Source organism: Barbatula barbatula (assembly GCF_947034865.1).
Source record: "Barbatula barbatula genome assembly, chromosome: 15".
NCBI lineage: Eukaryota > Metazoa > Chordata > Actinopteri > Cypriniformes > Nemacheilidae > Barbatula > Barbatula barbatula.
In genome coordinates this window covers 11,043,657-11,071,464 of record NC_136778.1, presented here as the reverse complement: position 1 = coordinate 11,071,464, position 27,808 = coordinate 11,043,657, and the positions used below count along the sequence as shown (strand labels likewise).

The window sequence follows — 27,808 nt, the reverse complement described above, 5'->3', positions numbered from 1 at the left end:
GTCACTCACCTGCAAGACGTTTTCGATAATACCAACATTGGATATGTGCGTGTTTTGTACCTTTCTGTATGTAAAGAATATTTTCCATTTGTATCACTAATGCAATTGCAATTATTTAAAAAAATATATGTAGTACAAAGTTAAATCAAGCAAAATGGTAAATTGTATAAATATATAAAACATGAAATACAGTGTATTAATGATATCGTATTATATGTTGGCCTTTTCTCATTCTTATTTCAGTAGCTGTAATGAACTTGGCAGAGGTTAAATCTGAGAAACCTGTCATTTGGGTTCATTGGCCTTAAGTACATTCAAGTCACAAAGTGAAAAGTACAGAGCTATTTCTGGACCTGGGGTGAAGAGGAAAAAATGTCATTAATGACAAATGCCACTCCAGGACGGTCATAGAATATGCAGAAACGTTCAAGACTTGCATTTCCCTCCGGGCAAAGAACGGGAAATTGAATCAAACTTGAAAGTGATTTGCGGATGTTATCATTTTGATATAATTATCTGTCTCCTCTCTGATGAGGACTATTTGGAGTCTCTGGATCTTTTGTAGATAGACACACAACTTTTATAAATAAGGAGCAGATTGTTTAAATCTTTTTTTCTCTGTGAATGATTCTTTCCGTGTGAGTTACTGAAACGCAATACACGGTGTTGTCTCTCAAAAAGATGAGAGCATGTCATTTGCTGAGATTCTCGACTTGTAGTTATTTCTTGTCACATCAGAAAAAGTCTTCGTCGAAGTTCTGCAACGCTTTCCTTTGAAATGACAAATCTGTTTTATTCGGGCTTGTTTGTAGTGTCTCTCAGAGGTTGTTGTTTTTGAACCTGTATGTTTCTGCCTCTGTCGGCTCTGCGTGAAGCTTTGAGATGCTTACATCTGAGAACCACACTACGCTAACCAGCGTGGGCGATGCATCATTCGTTATATATACATCTTTTCTTTTTGAGGTGTGCAAACTAAGTTTTCTGAAAATGTCTTAACTAAAATTTCTTGATTTTTGATTCGTTGACCCCTTCACCCCCAGCTACCAATCAGAATAAATGTTAGTTTGGACATGTGACTCAAGTTCTGTTTATGACTGGTTATGACATTTTTAGGCCACCAGTATTTCATGCATGAAGAACAAATGTGAATTGGACCAATGCGCATATAGCCAGACCGACTTGCCATTACATGTGTCTCCTTGCATCAAAGCTATATACTTTTGTGGTTCTCCACTTTTCCTCTGTTGTGTTCCTTAAGCAAAACAGGACTGGTTCAAGAATGGTTATTAACATGTCATTCCTTCTTATTTGACTTCTTAGGTCCACATTTGCACAACAGGACTCATTGTTACTCCTCCACCAAGCAGTCCTGTCACCACGGCGACAGTTTTCACATTTCCTCCCGAGACCAGCTATTCCTCTTTATCAGTGGTGAGTCTTAACAGGTCTTAATGCGATATAGAGATCTCCTTTATCTTCATTGTCCACTGCTTAAACACAACCATAAACCACAACGCCAGTCGCCATCCTTTGCATGACCTAGGTAATCTGAATATATTTAAAAAGTTGTGGAAAAGGTTTTGTGTATGGTTTACTCGGTTATAAGTAGTAATAAGAGTTCACAATATTTACACAGACCATATTGGTCAACCAGTTTTACACACATTGCATTTGTTTTCATGCTTGTGGGTGCAAACAGAAACGTTTAGCTTGAATACTGCAGAAATGATTCCCAACCAGTTGTAAACATACCAACAGATCCAGTTCAATGCAGGAAATCCAATATAGCTTAAAATGGGACGTCTCGGGTTTGGCGTCGATGACAGGATACTTGAGTCTTATTAGTGGGGACATACAAGACAACACTTCCCCTCGGGCATCAACAGTGCGTCAAAACACAAACACGCTTGCATACATTGACGTTAGCAACATAAAGTTTCTCTCATATACATCTGACGCACCTACACACAAAGTCTCTCAGCTGAAATACTTACTCTCGATGAGGACAGTGTGCCATCTGATAGCCCTTCATCTCCCTCAACACAAACACACAAGCCATTTTCTGGGAGTCGTGTGGGCCTCGGGGTGGACACTAATGGCTCTGCGAGATTGATGTGTGTGCAGTGGTGTGTGGGAACTGTTTTCTTTTGTTTTTTGAATGTATTGTTTTTGTAATAGTGGCCTCAGCGTGCATCGGCTGCCTCTCTTATCTCGTATGCGGAAACAATATAAAAGCAAAACAAAAAAAGTTGTTTTTGACACATTTAGCAATTAATAACAAAACCACATAATTAATTAAACCGGTTAGATGAGTAACTAGGACGATTCTGAACACTTTTATAGCATGCGCTTATCTTGGTTAATGTCTTATCTTGGTACATGTGTGTATGATTTACAAGTTGAATTACTTGAATAAACAAATAACAGTAGTGCATTTACAAAAGGAGTTTTAAATTAACATAGCTTAATGAATGAATGTATTCATTCAATGAATGTAAAATGGTCAAACTATTTTTAAAGAATTGAACTATTAGTTGTAGAAGTGTTTTGTAATGCAGTTTATTAGTTTCTCATGCGTCTGTGTTTTTACATGTCTGTCTAGTCCCTTATACCAACAAAACAAGCAAAAGTGAGCATTGCAGAGTGAGAGTTGTTTTCACAGTGGTGCCACTGGGCTCATAAAGTCTGTTTGCAGATGTGTGCGTTAGTCCATATGGAGCCAATTTATGCTTTTCACAGCCAGACGTTTAGCCCAGGCTGGATTTCCACCAATCACAACACCTGCCACAGCCAAAATACCCGCTTTAAACAACCAATACACAAGCTGGAAAGGCACAGTCAGGGGGATTATGGCTTTACAGGGATCTCTGTCTGTGTCCTCTGTTCTTGCTACAGATTTAAATGAGTTCCAGATATGGAAGGAGATAAAATATAAAGAACGGTTCAAATCTGTCATTTACTCAGACACACAAGCCATGTTCAAGCTGATGTTTTCCATAACAAGGCTGTCATACGCAGATTTTCTAAGTCAAGATTTTTAGTGATAAAAATCAGTTTGTTCCTCACAGAATCGTACGACTTGAGTTCAAGGGTGTACATTTTATTTTATCTGTTTAATTAGGGCTTGTTCTTTTAACAGAAGCTAGTGTTTATTACAAGTGAGGTATGACAGATATTTGGGCTTACCTGGTCACATTTTTGGAGAGATGCGCGTTAGGCTACAGCGGGGGATACCAGGCTCTCTGTAGACTAAAGCGTAGGGCCGAGTCAAAAGTGAAATGATGGCCTAATGGTTAGCTCATTTCAACAATTTCTTTGATTCATAGCATAACCTTAAAGATTTTTTCTATAATAGTGTTTTCTTGTATATGTGCACAACATCTAATTCATTTTGTTATAATATGTGGTGATGTGTTTCAGGATGCTCTTCCCCCTCCACCTCCTCCTCCACCCCAGTCACACTCCACAGCTGTGGGCGCCGTCGTATTGAATGCCGACAAAAGACCGTCACCTGCTGCAGGTGAACAGAGTGGACGTCAAAGACCCACAGTGTGAGTACAACCTTGCCACACACTTTGAACAAGCAAATTTAATGCAACTTAATGTTAATAAAACACGGAGGCTTGTAAATATAACAAGAATTTACATGCACAGGCTGTTGTTTGCATCATGTAACGTTAATTATCACACACAGCTTTATGAGTTTAAGCGATAGACCTTTAAACTCAAACTCACCTCGGCCGTTACTCGGTTCCAGCTGAGCGTGACTGAACACACAGGTGAGGGGTCACAGGTCATTTCTGAGGGGAATAGAGGGCTCTCAGGGGTCCTAACCTGAGAACTGACCCCCTCACCATTAACCATTCTCTTCAGACCAACTTTAAAGCACTTAACACGCCAAATTTCTATTGGGCTCACCCGTAGTGCTTTTTATGCCTGTTACCCATAGTGCTCTGTAGAAATGGTTGTTTTGCGTTTATGGTGTGGAAACAGCTCATAGCGTTTGATTTGCGCTACTGCATTTAATGCCATTTCACTTACAGGAGAATACTTTACGTGTGGTATCGTTGAGCCATTATTTGATTTGGTTTATTTTAATTGAAATGGTGTATGTGATTCTCTCTCAGGTATGTGGCGATGTTTCCATACACGCCCCGTAAGGAGGACGAGTTGGAATTGAGGAAGGGGGAGATGTTTCTGGTGCTGGAGCGCTGTCAGGACGGTTGGTTTAAAGGAACGTCCATGCACACCGGCAAAATTGGAGTGTTTCCTGGTAACTACATGAGTCCTGTCAGCAGGTAAGATACGCACACATGCGCTCACTCACTTGTATATGTTATTACTCATACATATACACCCAGTACGGTAAGAAAAGATTAGATTGTGTTCTGGCATTCCATTGGATTAAAGCCATCAGACATACAAACCCAAAGTCTCCACTTGCAGATAAATCTGGGCTGGTCACTTGAACATAACGTTAATTGTTAAAGAAAGGGCTGGGTTTGAATTAGTTGAAAGAGTTTACAGGTTTATAAAAACATGGTTAAAGTAGTGCACTTCTATACTTATTCTTTAAAGCATAAAATTATTTAAAGCATACAATTCTGTGTTATTTATGGATCGATTGATTTTTATATACGGTATAATGTGAAAGACTAGTGCTTAGAACGTTTAAGTAAACCTAAAACATTTCTTAAACTCGAGACCCCCTTGTGGGAGATTTGAGAATTACAATTACCCACACCGTTTGCTTATCAAGAGAAAGAATATGAAGCAGCTTTATTCATATTAGCCACTGACACAACGTACACTTGTAAACCAATGTTCCAATCAATATTTGTTCAATATATATCTGAAGAAAAATAAATAAACAGAGCTATTTCATCAAAGCAGATATTTCTCCAGCACAGTATCCGTTGAGATGAGATTTGAAATGAGAAATGTCCGTTTAAAATGAATGTTTAAATCTCTTGACCACTGCAGGACTGGTAGCAGTCAGCCGAAAGTTCCTCTGACCCTGTGCTCTCAGACTGGACGTGGTGTCACCATTGTTAGCCCCTCCCCTGCTCCCCTCGGGGCCACCCTGGGGAGTGTTGACCCCAGCAAACCCCTCCCGGTCTGCCCAAATCCTGCTCCATCATGCTCACTGCCTGCTGCTATAGTAACAGCCGCACATATACCGACTGGACAGACGCCCAAAGTGCTCATGCATGTTACATCACAGATGACCGTCAATCAAGCCCGCAGTGTGGTCAGGACAGGTAGATGAACATGAATCCTGATGTAGTTAAATTAAATAATTTATAAATGTGCAGTATTTACTTATAATGTACACATATTAATAGGAAATTAAAAAGCATTTTTGTATTTTTATTTAGTCTCCAAGATTTACAATACAGTGTACAATCTCAGTAAAGCAATTTTTTTAAAGATCTCATTTTTTTATTCCAAATCTTTTTATTTCACATTTTTCACCAGCTGTGTGTCACAACCAGGACCGCCCAACAGCAGCAGTGATGCCCATCCAATCCCACAATCCCATGGGCTACCATCCTAACACAGCTGTGTGTCACCAGCCATCACCTGTCCTTTGCTCCAGCCCTGGATCTTCGTCTGGCAGAATGGGTGTGGCTATGGGCTGTGCTGCCGCCTCGCTGACCCCACCAAATGTTAATGCTACTTCACTAGACAGTGATGCCATGAGACCCATCACTGTGATGGCAATTCCTGCAAACCCCGGCAACACGAAGTCTCTTGGTCTAGGCTCGAATAATAGTGCTGCTTGTAAACTGGATAAAGACTGCAAGGTGAGGCTGAGACTGTTGAGCTGTAGTGGATATGATGAGTGGATATAAAGTCGTTCTGAACTCTTTCTCTGCCAATTGATGGACATTTCAACACCCATGTTTTCACTGTTATACAGTAGGGGGCACTGTTACCCATCTTCTAAAAGGATACAGCATATATCGATAAAATAACAGTAAATACGCAGATTTGATCATCATTCTGAAGTCACCTTTTTTCAGCTTTGTTTTTTAGAAATCAACCCACATTCAAGATTTGATCAAAAAAATTATGGAAGGAAATTTCATTTAAAAGCAAAGGCTCTTTTCTTTCATATGATATAATGCATATGGCAAGGCAAGATTTAGTCTCGGCCAAAGCCCGCCCAAAGAGGCCATAGGAGATGGGTAAAGCAACCAATCACGTTTCGCTTTAGAGGTGTGGAAATGTCCCCGCAGTGACAGACCGGGGTACATTCATGGACACAGCAACAAGGATTGTAAATGTATGCTGTGGTATTCGCATGCTTTAAGAATGAAGCATTAATTGATCATGATGAATCCTTGCAACTGATGTAAACACGACAGCTTCTTCGATCAGACGGCTTCGTGTTGTTTCCAGGCGGACAATAAAGGGTTTATTAAATGATGAGGATGTTTTATGTTTGGTTGACCTATTCCTTTAATGTGCTGCAGTACGGCGTTTTGTATTTATGAATTATAAATTTGCTGCTGCTCAGCGTGCTGATATATTGTAGATCTTAAATCGTAATTGTTTTATGATGCAAACCCAGAGGACACAACCCTGAATGCTGTGGCTCAGTATACACTTCTACAATACAGTGTAGCTGACTTGCAGCTTTTTAATGGGCAGTTTCTATAAATCACTCTCTTTTCAAAACCTTGGAGTTACTCATACATAAATGTGTATTTTAGATAAATAATATACAGCCAAACAGTTTGGAAATGGGGATGAAATGTGTAAAATGTAAAACGTGTCATCACATTTCCATCAATGGCTTCCTCATTGACAGCATTCAAAGATGTTGAAATGTTTTAGTTACATGACACAGTCACGTCCTTTACAAATAATCAAATGTCTTTTTCAGCGAGAGAAGAAAGGCCTTCTGAAACTGTTGTCTAATAAAAAGAAGCTCCGCCCATCTCCCCCATCATCTCCTACACTGGAGGCAGAGCAGACTGTTGCCATGGACATGCCACAGGGGGCTGTTGGACCTGAAATGGCTCCACCCAGTTCAGTGGTCACTGGAAATAATGGTCGTGTAGGACCCTGTCCGGTGGATTTTGAACTCTCTGTATCCTCATCTTCATCATCCAGCGCAGAAGCAACATCACATAGGAGCAACTCCCAGGACAACGCTGCTCCAATCGCCCCACCGCCACGACAACCATGCTCCTCACTCCTTTCCATGAATCATGATGGACGACCAATTGTGTGTGAACGGTACAGTATCCCTTCCCAAAACTGACATTATGACATTATTCTTAACAGTTACGTTCTAACGTGGATATTTTTTATCTTAACAGGTATCGTGTGGTGGTGTCTTACCCTCCCCAGAGCGAAGCAGAGCTGGAACTCAAAGAGGGTGATATTGTATTTGTGCACAGAAAGCGCGAGGACGGCTGGTTTAAAGGGACCCTACAGAGGAACGGCAGAACAGGCCTGTTTCCCGGCAGCTTTGTGGACAGCATCTAACACACATGAACAATTAGATAGAAAATTCTCAATGATAGAACATAGCAACACTGAACTACAGACGCAATGGGACTTTTTTGCGTGGTCACGTGGCTGTGATGCGATGCTTGAATTCACATTTTACGAGGGTCATCAGATGCATGGATTTCACTATACGGTCTAACTAATATATACTACAGCCACCTCAACAGGTCCTAGTGTTATAGCTATAGAATGTCCTTAAACATTTTCTGAAACACGTGGAAGTTTAGCTGTTAGCACTAGGCACCCTGTTTCTAGCACAATAGAGTATGTGTTGATAGGATTTGTTAATTTATGCTGTAACATTTCAAAGACGTTTAATGTGTGCCTTGTACTGTCTCACTTTACTATATATATATATGTATATATACACATATATATATGCAAACAAAGCTGATCTGAGTCATACGAACAATATGAATCTTCTTCAGAAATAGACAAGTTTAACTTATTTCTATTTAGTACAAATGGCTTTTGGGAGGTTTGTCAGCTGAAAGGTCAAATGCATTTAGAAACTGATGACAGGAATGGTCATGTTATCTCGTCATGATCATGTCATTCTTGTAAACAGGAAACAGAAATAAGAGAGTGAGCTCAGAAAGTTAGGCCTATTGCCATCCAATTGTAATAGTGTTTGCCTAATAAAGTATAATTGGCTCTTTAAGTACACTGGAAAGTTTTGAGTCTTGTCGTCGCAAATTCTGATTGGTTTTGTGTATGACGTCACAATGAATTGAATTAAAAGATGATTATGGCATTTTGTAAAAATAACAGTAGTTGTGATTGTCTTTGTTCCCCTTTATTGTACAACAGTTGCTTTTCTTCAGCATGCTACCATATTGCACGATGAGACTCCACAGACTTGTTCACAGAATCATTTTTATAGGTTATTACGGTTCTGCACACATAAATGGACCCTTAACAAACGCATAGTGGCAGCTTTTGATGGGTTCATGTCTGTTCTGGTATTGTGTGCTGTACTTTGTGATATTTCATGTTTCGTAGACTTGAAAAGAATGGAATTCTGTGCTTCGTACGGCAGATGTATTTATTTTGAAAGCACAATTTTGATGTTTTATAGATTTGTTTTAAAAACTTAACATCTGATTTATGCAGATTATTTCAGATTTCTGTTCATTTCTAGTAAATTTGTATTCCCCTTTTGGTTATTTTGATGCCTTTTTCAAGATGACCTCAATGGTGATGAATTTAAACATGCAGAGCTGATTTTATTATAAAGCATTAGATCGATTCATCTGAAATGAGGAGCATTTTATTGCTTGAATCGAAGAAGTTAGGTCAGATTTGAAACAAAACTTTCTTGATCGTGTACACGAAGATGTTTCTTAAGTAAAACCTTAAACAAACAGAGTTGACATAGATCATAACAGAGTTGACATTAAAAACAGAGTTGACATTAAAAACAGAGTTGACATTAAAAACAGAGTTGACATTAAAAACAGAGTTGACATTAAAAACAGAGTTGACATTAAAAACAGAGTTGACATTAAAAACAGAGTTGACATAGATCATAACAGAGTTGACCACCTATAGATAAAAGATAAAAAAACTACATTTTCTGTCAGTGTAATAAGGTCCACTGAGTCGAGTTGCAAGGAGAACAGTGCAGCTTTATTCAAATAAATGTGAACAAAATAAACTTGACACTTCCCAACAGCATTATTTAAATGTGCATTATGCCCTAACCCTAATCTAATCCTAACCTTACCCTACCCTATACAGTTCTAAAAAGACATAACGCACCATTCATTAAAATGTGTATCAAAAAACATGCACATATTTGAGTTATGCCTAATTAAACATACAAATGTCAAAAACTTGTAATATATATTTTTTTATTTCCTTGTGTAAGTTATCAACTGAGGACGTTTCATAGTGATATCTATTATTTTAAAATGTTACCCTATTCACCTGTAGTGTCTCACCTTAACTTCCCTTGATCTATTTATGTCTTACCATACATAACGTTATAGAATTATCGACTCTTGGACCTAATGTTACCTAAACATCTGTGGTTCAGGGTCTGGTTCAAGATTTTGTGAGGTGTCATCTCTCTAAGTCTCTGTTTTTCTGCTCTGCACCTCTGCTGTGCCTCTTTCCAATACCTGCGTTTGTACCTTTTCTCCCTTTCACCCAGATCAACCACTCTGCTTGTCTGCCCTGCATTTTTCCTTTTTTGCCATCTCTTTCTATCCTTTTGCAAATTTTCTACCTTCCTTACAGGGTCGGCATCTCGCAGTGACCTGTATTGCCGTTGCCTTTCTGCTGCTGACAGTTTCATCTGCCTATTGTTAAATTTCCTTAACCTGGAATGATATATAACAAATCTATCAGAATCCGGAATCCATGACCTGGAATCCATAATAAATGTAAAATAATGCAAAATGCTTAAATGAGAGAGGGTACATTTGACCCTGTTAATCATTGTCAACTAACAGAGTTGACATTTTCCACCATTTTGTGCTTTAGCTCAAAATGTTAACCTCAAACCAGATACCACATGGCATGTCTAAAAACAGAATTGTATGAGTTTTTTCCATATTATCAGTTTTTAAGAAGTGAATGAGAGATTCACTGCAATATCACAATAACAGATTTGACAAATAATTAATCTACTATTGATGTATCCTCAATATTTTTTACAAATTAATGAGAGAAGAATAATGAAATACCTTACTGCTTTACAGGGTTTCCCACAAGAGGAAGTGAAATCACTTGTTGCAAGTCACATGCTTTTTCTACAAATGCTTTGGAGGGTTTTTTTTGTTTTATAACTACATCTCATCAGGAGTACGCCCAGACATTGCGGGGAGTTCATACGGGCACGTAGGGCCATGCACATTACTGACTAACATTATGAGTTACTGTGGTAAAACTTTAAAAGTTGAATGAGACAATATTTCAAATTCTTTACAGTGATTTTACTGTAATTCCTGCCCTGAATGTGTTTATAATTTTGGCTTTCATTGACCATTGTCACATTATTTTGTTCTCGCAAGTTATGCAAAGTATGTAAGTGAAGAGATTTAACCTGGATATTTTGTTCATTGAGATATAATGTGATTTAGGTGTTCCCTTAATTCTTTTGAGCAGTGAAGATTAAACTAAAGACTAAAGATACACCGGTAAAACTACATGCATAGTCAAACTTACATTATTATATACGTAGTTTGATTATAGTTCAATTTTAATTCAAGCTTTTTTGGGACACATGGTTTCAAACTGCAATGAGGATCTAAATATAACATTGGAATGATGAACTCAAAAGTTTAAAGTCAAATTGTTTTAAGTTGGTTTTAGATTTACACAAGCATACTCGGTGTCATCTACTTTTTCATTCTGTGTGGAAGCAGGTTTGGATGATGTTTTAACATGGACTACAGCAGAATATGTTACTTCATCCTAAAGAAATAGAAAGAGCAGTTTATAAATGCATTTACACAGGTGGGTCATTGATCATCAATATAATAATCATTGTATACCTGTAGATTTGTGCTATCCTCATTCTTCGGTTCTCTCACTAGCTCCGGACCATCACGGGTCACCTTCACATTTTTTCCTCCTACGAGATAAAATGTTTTTATTACATCAATATGGACAATGATAAATAAGCCGGTTTTTGACATTAGCTGTGAGGGTGGAGCAACACTATGGAAGGAAATCTTTTATCTTCAGATCTTAGTAAAAGCTAATGCCTAAAATGTTAAAAGAATTGCACTTATTCAAAACCGAAAGATTGACACATTGGATTTAGTCAGTAAAAGTATTTATAACATCAAAGCGATGTCTCTTACGATTTAGCATTAAAACATTACAAGTATTTATTGGCCTTAAAACAGGGCAGTTCCAGAAATTTTATCCGTGTTAAGGTGGGACAGGTGTTTTACAAACTGCTGCCAGTACTACTATATTTCTACAGAAATTCTATACAGTGCTGTGTTTTTCTATTTACATGTTTTCTTCCGCTGCAGTACAGTGATGCCAGTCGGCCACCGTAGGATAACCTCACCAGCTGAGCTGACCAATCACAGTAGGCTATGAGAGTTTTTCTGTATGTGTTTGTGCATATGTGGCCTTAGACTGGCCTACCTTTCCATCTCCAGTAGATAAAGGCAAGAAATGCCAGTAACAGCACTGAGGTCAACACTGCCATCAAAATAACAACATCTGTATAGAAACAAACATACAGAAACACACAATATATTCATAACATAAATGAAGAACGTGTTTAGGTGCGGTGAATGGTCACCATTTCACGTTTTTAGTTATATCAATTTGCTTTTACTAGTTCATTTTGAAAAGCCTGTGTAGGCCCTATGTAGCTAATATACAACCAGTCCAGTTTAACATTTGAGATAAGCTCATAATGGGCTCTATGCATGTGTGACTTTCACGTTTCACAGGAAGAACCGTATGCAGTTTCCGGTTGGGCGACTTAAAGCAGAGAGAAATTAGAAAAAAGTTAAATTTAGCAGATGCTGTACATTGCGGCACACAGCAGTAGTAAATAGAAGTGGCATTCTACAGTATTTCAATGTATAAAAAGTTAACTTAAGAAAGTATAATTTCAAATACGGTATGTACAGCATCTGCTAAATGTATTCTCATTTTTTCCATTTCTCTCTGCTTTAAGTCTCTTTAACCGGAAACTGCCTACAGGGTTCTTCCTGTGAAACGCTGAAGTCATGTTTGCATATAGCCCGTAGTAGCACGCATAATAAAACGCATTCAAATATTTTTAGATGAAGTGTAACATTTTATGTCAACTATCAAAATACAAACTTTTCACAGAGATTGGGAAAAAGCGTTTTAATATTTATTATTCTTGTAAAGCAAAGAAATTAGGGACTTACACGGAGCCACATGGTTTTCTTGATCTGTTGATGATGGGTCATTTGGCATTTGGGTAAGTTCGTTGGTTTGTTTGCTGGTTGTTAAAGGTTGGGATGCTGGGCTTTCTGTTCAGATTAAAATCATTGTTATTAAATACACAACAATGTAAACACAGCAGAACACATGTCATCCTGCAACTTCACCTAATTTGTTGAAAGTTTGGATATTTTTTTAAATAAAATGAATGGTTATGATGAATAAAGTAACAACAGCAACTACCTTTCACACTTAGTCTGATGTAGATGTATTTGTTAGGTGACACAGTACATTGATAGTCTCCTTTATCTTCTTCGGTCAGTGATGAGAGGAGTAGAGAGAGATTTCCTGGTGTGTTTTGATTCAACAGTGTTACTCTGTTCTTGTACCTCTCAATGTGTTCAGATGGATAGATTTCTTCATATTTCCCCTGATGATAATAAATCCATTTCAGCTGGTCGGGTTTAGCCTGCGGTTCAGTACAGGAGCAGGGCAGAACTACAGACTCTCCTGAATAACCAGTCATATCAAGTGTCTGTTTGTTCTGAACCAAATCACATCCTGACAACAAAATTATACAAATAATGTTTATTTCTAAAGCTAAACAAAATAAAACTGATTTATATTTAGATATTTAATAAAAACTGAATGTTTAAAGGTCAACGGATTGTAACCCTGCAACTTCACATCCTTTTTTAAGTTTGTAGATTTTTTGTAAAAAAAATGAACAGTAATAATCCAAAAGAAACAACAGCATCATAGAGAAGAAAACTACCTTTAACATGAAGTCTGATGTAGATGTATTTGTTAGGTGACACAGTACATTGATAATCTCCTTTATCTTCTTCGGTCAGTGATGAGAGGAGTAGAGAGAGATTTCCTGGTGTGGTTTGATTCAACAGTGTTACTCTGTTCTTGTACCTCTCAATGTGTTCAGATGGATAGATTTCTTCATATTTCCCCTGATGATAATACTTCCATTTCAGCTGGTCGGGTTTAGCCTGTGGTTCAGTACAGGAGCAGGGCAGAACTACAGACTCTCCTGAATAACCAGTCACATCAAGTGTCTGTTTGTTCTGAACCAAATCACATCCTGACAACAAAATTATACAAACAGATTCAAATGTAAACCTTTAATAAATGGTACAAATAATTAAGCACAATAAATGCTTTAAAGTGAACAGTTTTGTTGTTCATGCTGCAGGCGATGTTTAAATAAACCAGTAAAAATAACTTTTTAAACATCTAAAGATTCTCGACACAAAAAGAGCAATATTTCATTAGTACAGGACAAATTCTGGTCTGGATGGACCTTCATTCAAAAGCAGAACTTAGATGCGAGTAGACCAAAGAGATTCAATTGTGCACAAGGAACGAATGACTTTTGAGTTCTTGCACATGACGACTAACATTTTGGAATGTTGAAAAAAATCTGTCATCATCTGCAGTACATATCTGAAAAAAGCCAAATTATGTCTTAAGCGGTTTTGAACAGTGTTTATTATCACAATAATGCTTGTTTGCTAAACTATAAATAGAACAAGACTCAAGTACATTATAACTACCTCTTAAAAATTGTAATGTAACATATAAATGTGACTTATTCTTCCTAACAAAAAGATTATGTGTAAGTTTTGAGCTCACCAGCACTGAAGTGAAGCATAATGAGAAATATATATAAACGGTCATAAATCATGGCTTCTTTTATTAATCCTCACTCAATAATGTCAAGACTCTGAGAATAATGCAGATGGCGGAAACTGTCAGTTCCTGTAAACTGTGTTAGGACTCTGTCCTTCCTGTCTCGAGCTTTCTAGCTCCCTGGGCAGAGTCATGACATTGCAACGTTTTTCGGGTTTCTGTTGTGTTATGTTTGGAGACATGTGGCTTTATGTTGTTACTTGATGCCACATGTCTTCCTGTTATGTCTCTCAGCCCCACCCTCGTATCTCCTGTAATTTCATTAGGGTTTCATTCCCATCGTCTGTTTTGTAATTCACCTCGTTAGGGTTTTATTCCCATCAGCTGTCACCACTCTCCCCATGTAATCCCTCCTCGTTAGTGTCTCCCTTTATATAGTCTTAGTTTCCCTCTGTTCAGTGTTGGTGCATTATCTTTTGTCTAATGTCAGTGTTTGTGATCACGTCATTTGATTGCCTGTTGTTCCTGTTTACAGTTTGTGAACTTATTATTTTCACTTTTATAGTGGTTTTTTTCTAGTGTTTTCTTTGTGCTTGTTTTTCACCATTGTGGGTCTTTTATTTAATAAACGTTTTACATTTACCCTTCGTCTGCCTGCATCTGGGTTCTGTCCAAAGCCATTTCGTGACAAACTGTTCATATTAAAAAAAACTTCCTTTATTATTCTTTTGCTCAATTGTTTTCCTATGCAAGTAATTTTATAACCTCCCTGCTTAGACCACAGTCACAGGACTTGGGGTGGGTGGGCTGGTTGATGGGAGCAAAAGGCAATAAAAAATAAATTCACAACATTATTTACATTGTTATATTTTTCAATAAGTCTAATATTAATAAAAGTGTGCGCGGTATATATGATGTGCGATTTAAAAACCATTTCTGAGCTCTTGAGTACATTTGTGTGATGAAATAAGTGAAGCAACTAAGATCAATAAGCGAGTAAAATCAAATTGGCTTTACAAGTCCTTTTAACTTACTTTTTAAAATGTCAAATGTTTTATATTACTAATCCAAGTAAGCTTTCAATTTTAGCCTTTTTTGGCAAATACTGTATAGTTTTTCCATATTGGAATGACTTGTATAGCCAATTTGATTTATAACTAGCTTTTTTGATGGAACTTAAATGATGAAAATAAATATTAAAAACATTCAGTGTAAGCTCTACTTAAGCGTGAAGAAATCTGTATTTTGCAAGAGACTCAACAGGATGTTTCCAAAGTCTCACAACTAGAAAATGTGGGCACTAACACGCAAGCACTGTAAACATTTCTTTGTTCTGTTTGACACAAGCACAGATATTGTGAGGAATTTAGGAAAGTAAACAATTCTGGGGCATATTTGACTATACCATAATTTTTTTTACTGCGGTAGTCAATGATGTCAAGCTGTTTAAATACTCAGTAATGATTGGACAGATAATTTTTTGATGCAATTCACAGCTTGTTAAGATGTTTTGTGTTGAAGGGGGTAAAATGTGAAGATGACCAGCGATGGTGTGGAATTGGGATCCTGAGAATGAGGTGAACACAAATTTGCTGTTGCATAATTAGATGCAAGCAAAACTGGACATGTATCAGCTTCTGTCAGTGCATATTAAATGATGTAAAATACATTAACAAGTACACAATATAGAAAGTGTCACATACTTATAATCATTCAAATATGGAATAGCAAAATCTCAGCAAGAAAGACATCAAACTTAGGAAAAATCCTAAAATATTAGTTTTTTGTGAATAACAAAATGAACAATTACAAAAAATTTGATTAATATCATGGTCACAGCAAAAAAAAAGAAATATATCAATCTCTCCCTCATGTGGATCGCTTTTAATGGATTATCAACATTTTAAGGAGATGTAGGCATGTAATGTGTTCATGTGATGGATGCTTGTACTGGTGGCTCTGTCAATTTGTTATTTTTTTAGGGCTGGTTAGGGGACCCCCCAAGAGCTTTGACACAATCCGAACACTGTTGTTTAAGTGTGATGATAATGCTCAAAGACACACAGGGTTGAGGATCCAAATGCAGTATTTACTAAAGGACTATTCAAAGATGTAATAAAAACAGGCAAAATGTCAAAACACAGGCAAACACTGTGACACCAGTAAACAGTATCATATAGGCTTCAGTAAACAGTATAATATTGAAAGGGTGCAAAAGCGTCAACGGCAAAGGTTTTATTTAAGATGCGGTATAAATATTTCACTTATTCAAAATACTTAATAGATGTGTAATATAAATAGAATGTAAATATTGCACATGCACTTTAAAATGATTGAGTAACAGTTACATGTTATATTGTTTTTATTTGATTCAATTGGATGGAAAATTTTGATGAACCTAAATATAATATGACCTTTTTGAAGGGTACAGTCCCAATTTATTCTGACAGTGTACTATATAGTGTGTACTGTAGTACTGTACATAATTGATCTTTTGTTCTCTTTTCATGTGTGTCGAACTGACTTTCCAGATGGCGCTGGATCATTGGTCTCTATGTGCAAGTAACATATGACAGCCACAGTGTTATAGATATATGAATATTGAAATGAATTCAATTCAGTTTTATTTATAAAGCGCTTTCACAATGTTTCATAGTTGCAAAGCAGCTTCACAGGAAGATGGACCTGGAATATACCTTCCGTTCTTGTTGTACTTGCAAAAATGGCTTTATATTGTAAGCGCATTGACAAAATGTTAAATGCTCTCAATTGTAAGTGGCCTAGTGGCTAAAAGTGTCTGCTAATAAAGTGAATGTAAATGGTGAATAAATGAAAATGAACCTTTTAGTGATTTGCTCCCCAAAACCACCCACCCACCCCAAGTCCTGTGACTGTGGTCTAAGCAGGGACGTAAGAAAATGACTTGCATAGGAAACAAACTGAGCAAAAGAATAATAAAGGAAGTTTTTTTTAAGACGAACAGCTTCCAGGAACTGACAGTTTCCGCCATCTGCATTATTCTCAGAGTCTTGACATTGTTGAGTGAGGATTAATAAAAGAAGCCATGATTTATGACCGTTTATATATATTTCTCATTATGCTTCACTTCAGTGCTGGTGAGCTGAAAACTTACACATAATCTTTTTGTTAGGAAGAATTAGTCACATTTATATGTTACATTACAATTTTTAAGAGGTAGTTTGAGTTTTTAGAAGTTATACTATCAAAAACACATTATCATTCAATGACTCAATGTAGTTGAGATTTTTTCTATTTATTTAGCAAACAAGCATTATTGTGATAATAAACACTGTCAAAAACCGCTTAAGACATAATTTGGCTTTTTTAATGAAATGTACTGCATATGATGACAGATTTATATCAACAAAAAAGCACTCAAAGGTTTATTGTGCACAATTGAATCTCTTTGGTCTACTCGCATCTAAGTTCTGCTTTTGAATGAAGGTCCATCCAGACCAGAATTTGTCCTGTACTAATGAAATATTGCTCATTTTGTCTCGAGAATCTTTAGATGTTTAAAAAGTTATTTTAACTTGTTTAATGAACAACAAAACTGTTCACTTTGGAGCATTTATTGTGCTTTTATTATTTGTACCATTTATTAAAGGTTTACATTTTAAATGATTTTGTATAATTTTGTTTTCAGGATGTGAGACAAAGTTAGTTGAGGTGACTGGTTATTCAGGAGAGTTAAAGCTGTTAAAAATGATGTGAAGTTGCAGGGTAACAATCCGTTGACCTTTAAACATTCAGTATTGATTAAATATGAAGTGAAGTGAAAGTGACCTATTGGTCAGTTATGGTGAACCACCTGAAATGTGACCTCTGCATTTAACCCATCCAGAGAGAAGTGAACACACGCACAGCAAGTCGTGAACACACATACACTCGGAGCAGTGGGCAGTCATCACTGCAGTACCCGGGGAGAAAATAGGGGTAAGGTGCCTTTGCTCAAGGACACCTCAGTCGTTACCTGCCGGCCTTGAGGATCGAACTGTTAACTTTCTGGTCACGAGTCCGACTCTCTAACCATTAGGCCACGACTGCCCACTGCTCCGGGTGTACGTGTGTTCACTACTTGCTGTGTGTGTGTTCACTACTCTCTGGATGGGTTAAATGCAGAGGTCACATTTCAGGTATTGTTCACCATAACTGACAAATAGGTCACTTTCATTTCACTTCACTTCGTATGTAAATATAAATCAGTTTTATTTTGTTTAGCTTTAAAAATAAACATTATTTGTATAATTTTGTTGTCAGGATGTGATTTGGTTGAGAACGAACAGACACTTAAGGTGACTGGTTATTCAGGAGAGTCTGTAGTTCTGCCCTGCTCCTGTACTGAACCACAGGCTAAACCCAACCAGCTGAAATGGATGTATTATCATCAAGGGGATTATGAAGAAATCTATCCATCTGAACACATTGTGAGGTACAAGAACAGAGTAACACTGTTGAATCAAAACACACCAGGAAATCTCTCTCTACTCATCTCATCACTGACCGAAGAAGATAAAGGAGACTATCTATGTGAGGTGTCACCTAACAAATACATCTTCATCAGACTTCATGTTAAAGGTAGTTTTCTTCTCTATGATGCTGTTGTTTCTTTTACATTATTACTGTTAAAGTTTTTACAAAAAATATACAAACTGAAAAAATGAGGTGAAGTTGCAGGGTAACAATCCGTTGACCTTTAAACATTCAGTATTTATTAAATATAAATCAGTTTTATTTTGTTTAGCTTTAAAAATAAACATTATTTGTATAATTTTGTTGTCAGGATGTGATTTGGTTGAGAACAATAAGACACTTGATGTGACTGGTTATTCAGGAGAGTCTGTAGTTCTGCCCTGCTCCTGTACTGAACCACAGGCTAAACCCGACCAGCTGAAATGGAAGTATTATCATCAGGGGGATTATGAAGAAATCTATCCATCTGAACACATTGAGAGGTACAAGAACAGAGTAACACTGTTGAATCAAAACACACCAGGAAATCTCTCTACTCATCTCATCACTGACCAAAGAGGATGATGGACACTATCTATGTTTTGTGGCACCTGAATATCTTTTCATCAGACTTCATGTTAAAGGTAGTTGCTGTTGTTACTTTATTCATCATTACCATTCATTTTGTTTCTAAAAATATTCAAAGTGTTAAAAAATGAGGTGAAGTTGCAGGAAAACTTACTCTGCTGTGTTATGTTTGCTAACAGAGAGATCACATGTCCATACAATATCAACATCTCAACCATCATACAGCATACAGCAAGAGCACACAACTACTCAACCGCAAGAAAAACAAACACACCAGACAAATCTGTGTAAGTCTAAGGCTTCATTACGAAACGGATAAATGTTCAAATGTTGTTTCACGAACATCTTTCAGGTTGAATTTTGGTAGTTGAAAATGCTAAATCTAAAATTGTATTCACATACATAATTTACATACAACCTTCATATAAAAATTGTGAATATCTTGTGCATTTATTACTCATTTATATGCGCGGGTATTTCTATATGTGTTTCCTCACAGATGTCTTTTGCGTCAAAACTGGGCTTTCTGATATTTTAACTCCTGGAGATACAGAGGTACAAACACATGAGTATTTGTTACTAGTGAGGGTTAGCTTATCACTTTTCAACAGGTTTCACATTTTACACATTTAAAGCAAAGCCAGACCTGTACGGTACACACATAAATATACAGAAATACTCACCATCCTATCCTGTAATAATGGCAGGATAACCAAGGTTCATTAGGGCAAATGTTTAAGACGAGATCTTTAGACTATGATGACAAAGTATATTGAGAAATCTGTTGACGGCTTTCAGTATTTGAATTACCTGTCAGTCTAAAATCTCAGTTTTTATTGATACTTGCCGTTAAAAGTTCAGGTTATAGCAAATGATTCCTTCCATGTAGTGTTAATATATCCTCACAACATGTTTAATGACTAGACTGATGTTTGTAATGATGTAATTCACAACTTGCTGAGATGTTTTATATTTTAGGAGGAAAATAAATGACCAGTGATGGTCCTCTGGAACCTTCGAGGGAACGTGAGAATGAGGTGGAAACTATTTTTATATATTTAATCTCAATTACAATCTTAATATACATTGACTTTGACAGTAGAAGTAAAACTGGAATTTTCTCCAATTCCTAAACATTTTTGTAAATAAAACAAAATTGGTACTGTGAACTTACCTTCTTCCTAAAAAATCAAATATTTTCGATTGTGTCAATGCAACTGCAGAAATGTGAATCACTGTAGATTGTGGAACAACAGGACTGAACCACCTCCTGGGAACATTTTTGGGAAAACACGAACCCAAACCCGGCTTTAAGATATTCAGCGTTCTGCCATGACAAAAGGATGAACAGTGCAACAGAAACAAGACACGTCACAGCACCCACAGATTTATTCTGTATGACTGGATGCTGTAACTTTTTTGTTTATATATGTTTAAATATATTCGTGCCTATGCTTTTTATGTGTATATGTGTGAAAATGAGCATCAAATGTTTTGAAGCTTTGTCAATGTAACGATAATTTTACAAAATAATACAATAAAGCTTTTATAAATCTTGAATTAATTGTTTTTCATGGCCACACATTTTTTCAGCCAAAAATCGTCCTTTCACCCATATAGTGTTATATGACCTGAAATTAGTGCAACTAAATATCTTAAATATCTGGGCTCAAAATATTTCGGCAGCTGGGGTACCAGACAAATACTGTGAAATTACAGCTTTTAATGTGAAATTTCATGTATACATTTTTTCATTAAAATTTAAATTATAGTAAAATTATAATTTTTTTACTGTTTATTAAAGGTGTAAATATAAATCTGTTTTATGCTGTATCAATTTTAAAATAAACATAATTTGCATATATGCTGTCAGGATGCGATTTGGGACACAAACAGACAATTGAGGTGACCGGATATGTAGGAGAGTCTGTAGTTCTGTCCTGCTCCTGTATTGCACCACTGACTAAACATGACCAGCTGAAATGGCATTACTTCATGAAAAATGTGACTCTTGAAATTTATCCATCTGAAAACATTGAGAGGTACAAGAACAGAGTAACACTGTTGAATCAAAACACACCAGGAAATCTCTCTCTACTCCTCTCATCACTGACAGAAGAAGATAAAGGAGACTATCTGTTTTGTGGCACCTGTCAAGTATATGTACATACGACTTTTTGTTAAAGGTACATTTAGGTTTCTTCTTCTTCTTGTTGCTATTTTTACTTTATTCATCATTACAGTTTATTTTATTTCTCAAACAATATAATTATGTATTATATATATGGAGCTCAAACTCAGATGAATGTCTGAAACCTTTCAATATTCACTCTTAATCAACATAATTCATCATAAATATCTTTTCAGATTGCACTTTGGTTTGGCAGCAAAAGACTGTTCATGTGACTGGTTATTCAGGAGAGTCTGTAGTTCTGCCCTGTTCCTGTACTGAACCACAGGCTAAACCCAACCAGCTGAAATGGAAGTATTATGTAGGGCAATCTAAAGAAATCTATCCATCTGAACACATTGAAAGGTACAAGAACAGAGTAACACTGTTGAATCAAACCACACAAGGAAATCTCTCACTACTCCTCTCATCACTGACCATAGAGGACCAAGGCACCTATGAATGTTCTCTGTCACCTGGCGGGTATGTTGACATCAGTCTTCATGTTAAAGGTAGGTTTGTTCTACTGTGTTGCTCTCTCTATACTTTGTCATGTCACACACTTTACTTCTGGCCATTAGACGTCTCTCGCCCATGAGTTCTAGAAAACTAAATTCCCACAGTTCATTGTCGTGGACTGACTGCCATGGTGGCAACGGTCTTTAAACCTGTTTACCTAGAAACCACATGTGAATGTAAGATGCCTGCCCTGACCATTTGTCAGTTCAGCGTTGATGATTTTGGATTCCCTTGGGGATGAATATGTGTTTATGTGTCCTTTAAATCCTGACATATACAGTGGTCTTGCACTCAGAGGAGCTTGGTTCCATGACTCTGAGCTAACAACCTGGCCTGACTCCAAATACGCAAAAAAAACGTCAATCAGAAAAGTGATGCTGGAAATTCCTATATCATTGGGCTGCTGCTCATACGTAAGCTTGAGATGACTGATGGGATCTAATGATCGGACTCCTTCCAAACTTACGCTTATAACTAAAATGATATCATAATGCTAAATGATGCTATGTGAAATAGTCTGAAAAACATCTGTATAACTGTAGACGCTAGTTCTTCTTAATTTATCCTTGAGGCAGTATTTGAAGTCTGAAAAAATACAGAGCGTCTTTTCTGTTATTTTAACATGTTTCACCAGTTTTTATTTTTGGCAAACAAATGCAAATATAAGCAATTATTGTATTTTAAATTTGAGAGAAATATTGTTAGCAGTTGAATTAAACATAAATGATCATTGTACCTAAACAGATACCAGTATATTAAAAAACTGAAATGGTGCTTTGAAATGGGCTCTTAATTTGGCTTTATATTGAGTGAATTCAGAATTTGAATTTGAACATTTGTATTTACAAAAGCTTATTGACACACAAAATTGTAAATTGTTTTCTGGTAGAACAGCAACTAGAAAGATTGCACAAAACTTCACTGCTCATTAAAATGAAGGGAACACTTAATCATCAGTGAACAGTTAACCTTCAAGAATATCAATCAACCCGGTAGGGAAGCATAAGTGATTGTGAACCAGTTTTACATGTTTTGGTGCAAATAAAAGTGACTACAGGTACACTGGAGAGGCCACAGCAAGGGTGGTCTGGGGAACCTCATCCTCAGAGTGTCTCGCAGACCTCCAAGTGCTTTGAAGTATCAGGATGCAATCATCAGATCCATTGTCAGATCTTATGCTGGTGCCGTGCAGAGCCCTCCTGGTGCAAGATCATGCTCTGCCTCATGTGACCAGAGTCCGTAGGTAGTTTTCTGGAGGATGAAGGCGTTGCCCTCATGTTCCCCAGACCTACATCCGGTTGAGAACTTGTGGGATCTCATGTATCCGAAGCCATCAAGTAGCACCATAGACTGCTCAGGAGCTCACTTATGCTCTGATCCAGGTCTGAGAGGAGATTCCACAGGAGACCATGTGCCATCTCATCAGGAGTACGCCCAGACATTGCGGGGAGTTCATACGGGCACGTAGGGCCATGCACATTACTGACTAACATTATGAGTTACAGTGGTAAAACTTTAAAAGTTGAATGAGACAATATTTCAATTTTTTTACAGTGATTTTACTGTAATTCCTGCCCTGAATGTGTTTATAATTTTGGCTTTCATTGACCATTGTCATATTATTTTGTTCTCGCAAGTTATGCAAAGTATGTAAGTGAAGAGATTTAACCTGGATATTTTGTTCATTGAGATATAGTGTGATTTAGGTGTTCCCTTAATTCTTTTGAGCAGTGAAGATTAAACTAAAGACTAAAGATACACCGGTAAAACTACATGCATAGTCAAACTTACATTATTATTTACGTAGTTTGATTATAGTTCAATTTTAATTCAAGCTTTTTTGGGACACATGGTTTCAAACTGCTATGAGGATCTAAATATAACATTCGAACGATGAACTCAAAAGTTTAAAGTCAAATTGTTTTAAGTTGGTTTTAGATTTACACAAGCATACTCGGTGTCATCTACTTTTTCATTCTGTGTGGAAGCAGGTTTGGATGATGTTTTAACATGGACTACAGCAGAATATGTTACTTCATCCTAAAGAAATAGAAAGAGCAGTTTGTAAATGCATTTACACAGGTGGGTCATTGATCATCAATATAATAATCATTGTATACCTGTAGATTTGTGCTATCCTCATTCTTCGGTTCTCTCACTAGCTCCGGACCATCACGGGTCACCTTCACATTTTTTCCTCCTACAAGATAAAATGTTTTATTACATCAATATGGACAATGATAAATAAGCCGGTTTTTGACATTAGCTGTGAGGGTGGAGCAACACTATGGAAGGAAATCTTTTATCTTCAGATCTTAGTAAAAGCTAATGCCTAAAATGTTAAAAGAATTGCACTTATTCAAAACCGAAAGATTGACACATTGGATTTAGTCAGTAAAAGTATTTATAACATTAAAGCGATGTCTCTTACGATTTAGCATTAAAACATTGCAGTTGCCTTAAAACAGGGCAGTTCCAGAAATTTTATCCGTGTTAAGGTGGGACAGGTGTTTTACAAACTGCTGCCAGTACTACTATATTTCTACAGAAATTCTATACAGTGCTGTGTTTTTCTATTTACATGTTTTCTTCCGCTGCAGTACAGTGATGCCAGTCGGCCACCGTAGGATAACCTCACCAGCTGAGCTGACCAATCACAGTAGGCTATGAGAGTTTTTCTGTATGTGTTTGTGCATATGTGGCCTTAGACTGGCCTACCTTTCCATCTCCAGTAGATAAAGGCAAGAAATGCCAGTAACAGCACTGAGGTCAACACTGCCATCAAAATAACAACATCTGTATAGAAACAAACATACAGAAACACACAATATATTCATAACATAAATGTAGAACGTGTTTCGGTGCGGTGAATGGTCACCATTTCACGTTTTTAGTTATATCAATTTGCTTTTACTAGTTCATTTTGAAAAGCCTGTAGGCCCTATGTAGCTAATATACAACCAGTCCAGTTTAACATTTGAGATAAGCTCATAATGGGCTCTATGCATGTGTGACTTTCACGTTTCACAGGAAGAACCGTATGCAGTTTCCGGTTGGGCGACTTAAAGCAGAGAGAAATTAGAAAAAAGTAAAATTTAGCAGATGCTGTACATTGCGGCACACAGCAGTGGTAAATAGAAGTGGCATTCTACAGTATTTCAATGTATAAAAAGTTAACTTAAGAAATTATAATTTCAAATACATCATCTGCTAAATGTATTCTCATTTTTCCATTTCTCTCTGCTTTAAGTCTCTTTAACCAGAAACTGCCTACAGGGTTCTTCCTGTGAAACGCTGAAGTCATGTTTGCATATAGCCCGTAGTAGCACGCATAATAAAACGCATTCAAATAATTTTAGATGAAGTGTAACATTTTATGTCAACTATCAAAATACAAACTTTTCACAGAGATTGGGAAAAAGCGTTTTAATATTTATTATTCTTGTAAAGCAAAGAAATTAGGGACTTACACGGAGCCACATGGTTTTCTTGATCTATTGATGATGGGTCATTTGGCATTTGAGTAAATTCGTTGGTTTGTTTGCTGGTTGTTAAAGGTTGGGATGCTGGGCTTTCTGTTCAGATTAAAATCATTGTTAGTAAGTATACAACAATGTAAACACAGCAGAACACATGACATCCTGCAACTTCACCTCATTTGTTGACAGTTTGGATATTTTTTTAAATAAAATGAATGGTTATGATGAATAAAGTAACAACAGCAACTACCTTTCACACTTAGTCTGATGTAAAGATTTTCATTTAACACAGCACATTGATAGTCTCCTTTATCCTCTTCGGTCAGTGATGAGAGGAGTAGAGAGAGATTTCCTGGTGTGGTTTGATTCAACAGTGTTACTCTGTTCTTGTACCTTTCAATGTGTTCAGATGGATAGATTTCTTCATATTTCCCCTGATGATAATAAATCCATTTCAGCTGGTTGGGTTTAGCCTGTGGTTTAGTACAGGAACAGGGCAGAACTACAGACTCTCCTGAATAACCAGTCACATCAAGTATCTGTTTGTTCTGAACCAAATCACATCCTGACAAAAAAATTATACAAATAATGTTTATTTTTAAAGCTAAACAAAATAAAACTGATTTATATTTAATAAATACTGAATGTTTAAAGGTCAACGGATTGTTACCCTGCAACTTCACATCATTTTTTAAGTTTGTAGATTTTTTGTAAAAAATGAACATTAATAATCCAAAAGAAACAACAGCATCTTAGAGAAGAAAACTACCTTTAACATGAAGACTGATGTAGATGTATTTGTTATGTGACACAGTACATAGATAGTCTCCTTTATCTTCTTCGGTCAGTGATGAGAGGAGTAGAGAGAGATTTCCTGGTGTGTTTTGATTCAACAGTGTTACTCTGTTCTTGTACCTCTCAATGTGTTCAGATGGATAAATTTCTTCATAATCCCCCTGATGATAATACTTCCATTTCAGCTGGTCGGGTTTAGCCTGTGGTTCAGTACAGGAACAGGGCAGAACTACAGACTCTCCTGAATAACCAGTCACATCAAGTATCTGTTTGTTCTGAACCAAATCACATCCTGACAACAAAATTATACAAACAGATTCAAATGTAAACCTTTAATAAATAGTACGAACAATAAAGCACAATAAATACCCCAAAGTGAACAGTTTCGTTGTTCGTGCAGCAGGCGATGTTTTAATAAACAAGTTAAAATATCTTTTTAAACATCTAAAGATTCTCGAGACAAAATGAGCAATATTTCATTAGTACAGGACAAATTCTGGTCTGGATGGACCTTCATTCAAAAGCAGAACTTAGATGCGAGTAGACCAAAGAGATTCAATTGTGCACAAGAAACGAATGACTTTTGAGTTCTTGCACATGACGACTAACATTTTGGAATGTTGAAAAAAATCTGTCATCATTTGCAGTACATATCTGAAAAAAAGTCAAATTATGTCTTAAGCGGTTTTGAACAGTGTTTATTATCACAATAATGCTTGTTTGCTAAACTATAAATAGAACAAGACTCAAGTACATTATAACTACCTCTTAAAAATTGTAATGTAACATATAAATGTGACTAATTCTTCCTAACAAAAAGATTATGTGGAAGTTTTCAGCTCACCAGCACTGAAGTGAAGCATAATGAGAAATATATATAAACGTCATAAATCATGGCTTCTTTTATTAATCCTCACTCAATAATGTCAAGGCTCTAAGAATAATGTAGATGCCGGAAACTGTCAGTTCCTGTAAACTGTGTTAGGACTCTGTCCTTCCTGTCTCGAGCTTTCTAGCTCCCTGGGCAGAGTCATGACATTGCAACGTTTTTCGGGTTTCTGTTGTGTTATGTTTGGAGACATGTGGCTTTATTTTGTTATTTGATGCCACATGTCTTCCTGTTATGTCTCTCAGCCCCACCCTCCTATCTCCTGTAATTTCATTAGGGTTTCATTCCCATCGTCTGTTTTGTAATTCACCTCGTTAGGGTTTTATTCCCATCAGCTGTCACCACTCTCCCCATGTAATCCCTCCTCGTTAGTGTCTCCCTTTATATAGTCTTAGTTTCCCTCTGTTCAGTGTTGGTGCATTATCTTTTGTCTAATGTCAGTGTTTGTGATCACTTCATTTGATTGCCTGTTGTTCCTGTTTACAGTTTGTGAACTTATTATTTTCACTTTTATAGTGGTTGTTTTTCTAGTGTTTTCGTTGTGCTTGTTTTTCACCATTGTGGGTCTTTTATTTAATAAACGTTTTACATTAACCTTTCGTCTGCCTGCATCTGGGTTCTGTCCAAAGCCATTTCGTGACAAACTGTTCATATTAAAAAAAACTTCCTTTATTATTCTTTTGCTCAATTGTTTTCCTATGCAAGTAATTTTATAACCTCCCTGCTTAGACCACAGTCACAGGACTTGGGGTGGGTGGGTTGGTTGATGGGAGCAAAAGGCAATAAAAAATCAATTCACAACATTCTTTATTTACATTGATATATTTTTCAATAAGTCTAATA

General features: G+C 36.7%; 3 protein-coding genes and 1 long non-coding RNA gene across 6 annotated transcripts in view; 2 read left to right on the top strand and 2 right to left on the bottom strand.

Moving 5' to 3' along the window:
* Positions 1-8,279, top strand: part of sh3rf1 (SH3 domain containing ring finger 1) — a 35,199-nt gene extending 26,920 nt beyond the window's left edge. The window contains exons 6-12 of one of the 2 annotated variants that reach the window (XM_079474686.1): positions 1,321-1,431; positions 3,421-3,551; positions 4,128-4,298; positions 4,984-5,261; positions 5,479-5,807; positions 6,893-7,248; positions 7,332-8,279. In XM_079474686.1, coding sequence (XP_079330812.1) covers positions 1,321-1,431; positions 3,421-3,551; positions 4,128-4,298; positions 4,984-5,261; positions 5,479-5,807; positions 6,893-7,248; positions 7,332-7,500 — 1,545 coding nt within the window. In that variant the 3' untranslated portion in view covers positions 7,501-8,279. The remainder of the gene's footprint in view (positions 1-1,320; positions 1,432-3,420; positions 3,552-4,127; positions 4,299-4,983; positions 5,262-5,478; positions 5,808-6,892; positions 7,249-7,331) is intronic. The other variant, XM_079474687.1, reaches the window with a different exon arrangement.
* Positions 8,280-8,553: 274 nt separating this feature from the next.
* LOC306904670 (uncharacterized protein) lies at positions 8,554-14,217 on the bottom strand. Of its 2 annotated transcripts, XM_079474688.1 has the most exons (7): positions 14,056-14,217; positions 13,187-13,504; positions 12,655-12,972; positions 12,396-12,500; positions 11,632-11,709; positions 11,025-11,104; positions 8,554-10,944 (listed from the first exon to the last, which is right to left on the bottom strand). In XM_079474688.1, the coding sequence occupies exons 1-7, from the start codon at positions 14,105-14,107 to the stop codon at positions 10,828-10,830; spliced, it is 1,068 nt and encodes a 355-aa protein (XP_079330814.1). In that variant the 5' UTR covers positions 14,108-14,217; the 3' UTR covers positions 8,554-10,827. The 2 variants fall into 2 exon arrangements, with proteins under 2 accessions (XP_079330814.1, XP_079330815.1); XM_079474689.1 differs by lacking the exon at positions 12,655-12,972 and having other exon boundaries at positions 8,727-10,944; positions 14,056-14,137.
* A 4,931-nt stretch (positions 14,218-19,148) lies between these two features.
* Positions 19,149-20,671, top strand: LOC306905114. Its single transcript, XR_013787696.1, has 5 exons — positions 19,149-19,169; positions 19,293-19,400; positions 19,613-19,668; positions 20,092-20,150; positions 20,337-20,671. It is a non-coding gene; the product is annotated as an uncharacterized lncRNA (long non-coding RNA).
* Positions 20,672-22,421: 1,750 nt separating this feature from the next.
* On the bottom strand, positions 22,422-27,004 carry LOC306904391 (matrix-remodeling-associated protein 5-like). Its single transcript, XM_079474258.1, has 7 exons — positions 26,921-27,004; positions 26,051-26,368; positions 25,532-25,846; positions 25,273-25,377; positions 24,521-24,598; positions 23,923-24,002; positions 22,422-23,842 (listed from the first exon to the last, which is right to left on the bottom strand). Exons 1-7 carry the CDS (start codon positions 26,937-26,939, stop codon positions 23,726-23,728), a joined length of 1,032 nt encoding a protein of 343 aa, XP_079330384.1. The 5' UTR covers positions 26,940-27,004; the 3' UTR covers positions 22,422-23,725.
* Positions 27,005-27,808: the final 804 nt, after the last annotated feature.

Excerpts from the sequence above, each read along its gene's own strand:
- LOC306904670 (XM_079474688.1), bottom strand. The coding sequence starts at position 14,107 with ATGATTTATGACCGTTTATATATATTTCTCATTATGCTTCACTTCAGT. Across the intron at positions 12,501-12,654 it reads CATCAGACTAAGTGTGAAAG|AAAGCCCAGCATCCCAACCT; the intron begins GTAGTTGCTGTT and ends TAATCTGAACAG. Across the intron at positions 11,105-11,631 it reads TATCTACTGGAGATGGAAAG|GAGGAAAAAATGTGAAGGTG; the intron begins GTAGGCCAGTCT and ends TTTATCTCGTAG.
- LOC306904391 (XM_079474258.1), bottom strand. Across the intron at positions 25,847-26,050 it reads CATCAGTCTTCATGTTAAAG|GATGTGATTTGGTTCAGAAC; the intron begins GTAGTTTTCTTC and ends TTTTTTTGTCAG. Across the intron at positions 24,599-25,272 it reads AGAAAACCATGTGGCTCCGT|ATGTTGTTATTTTGATGGCA; the intron begins GTAAGTCCCTAA and ends GTTTCTATACAG.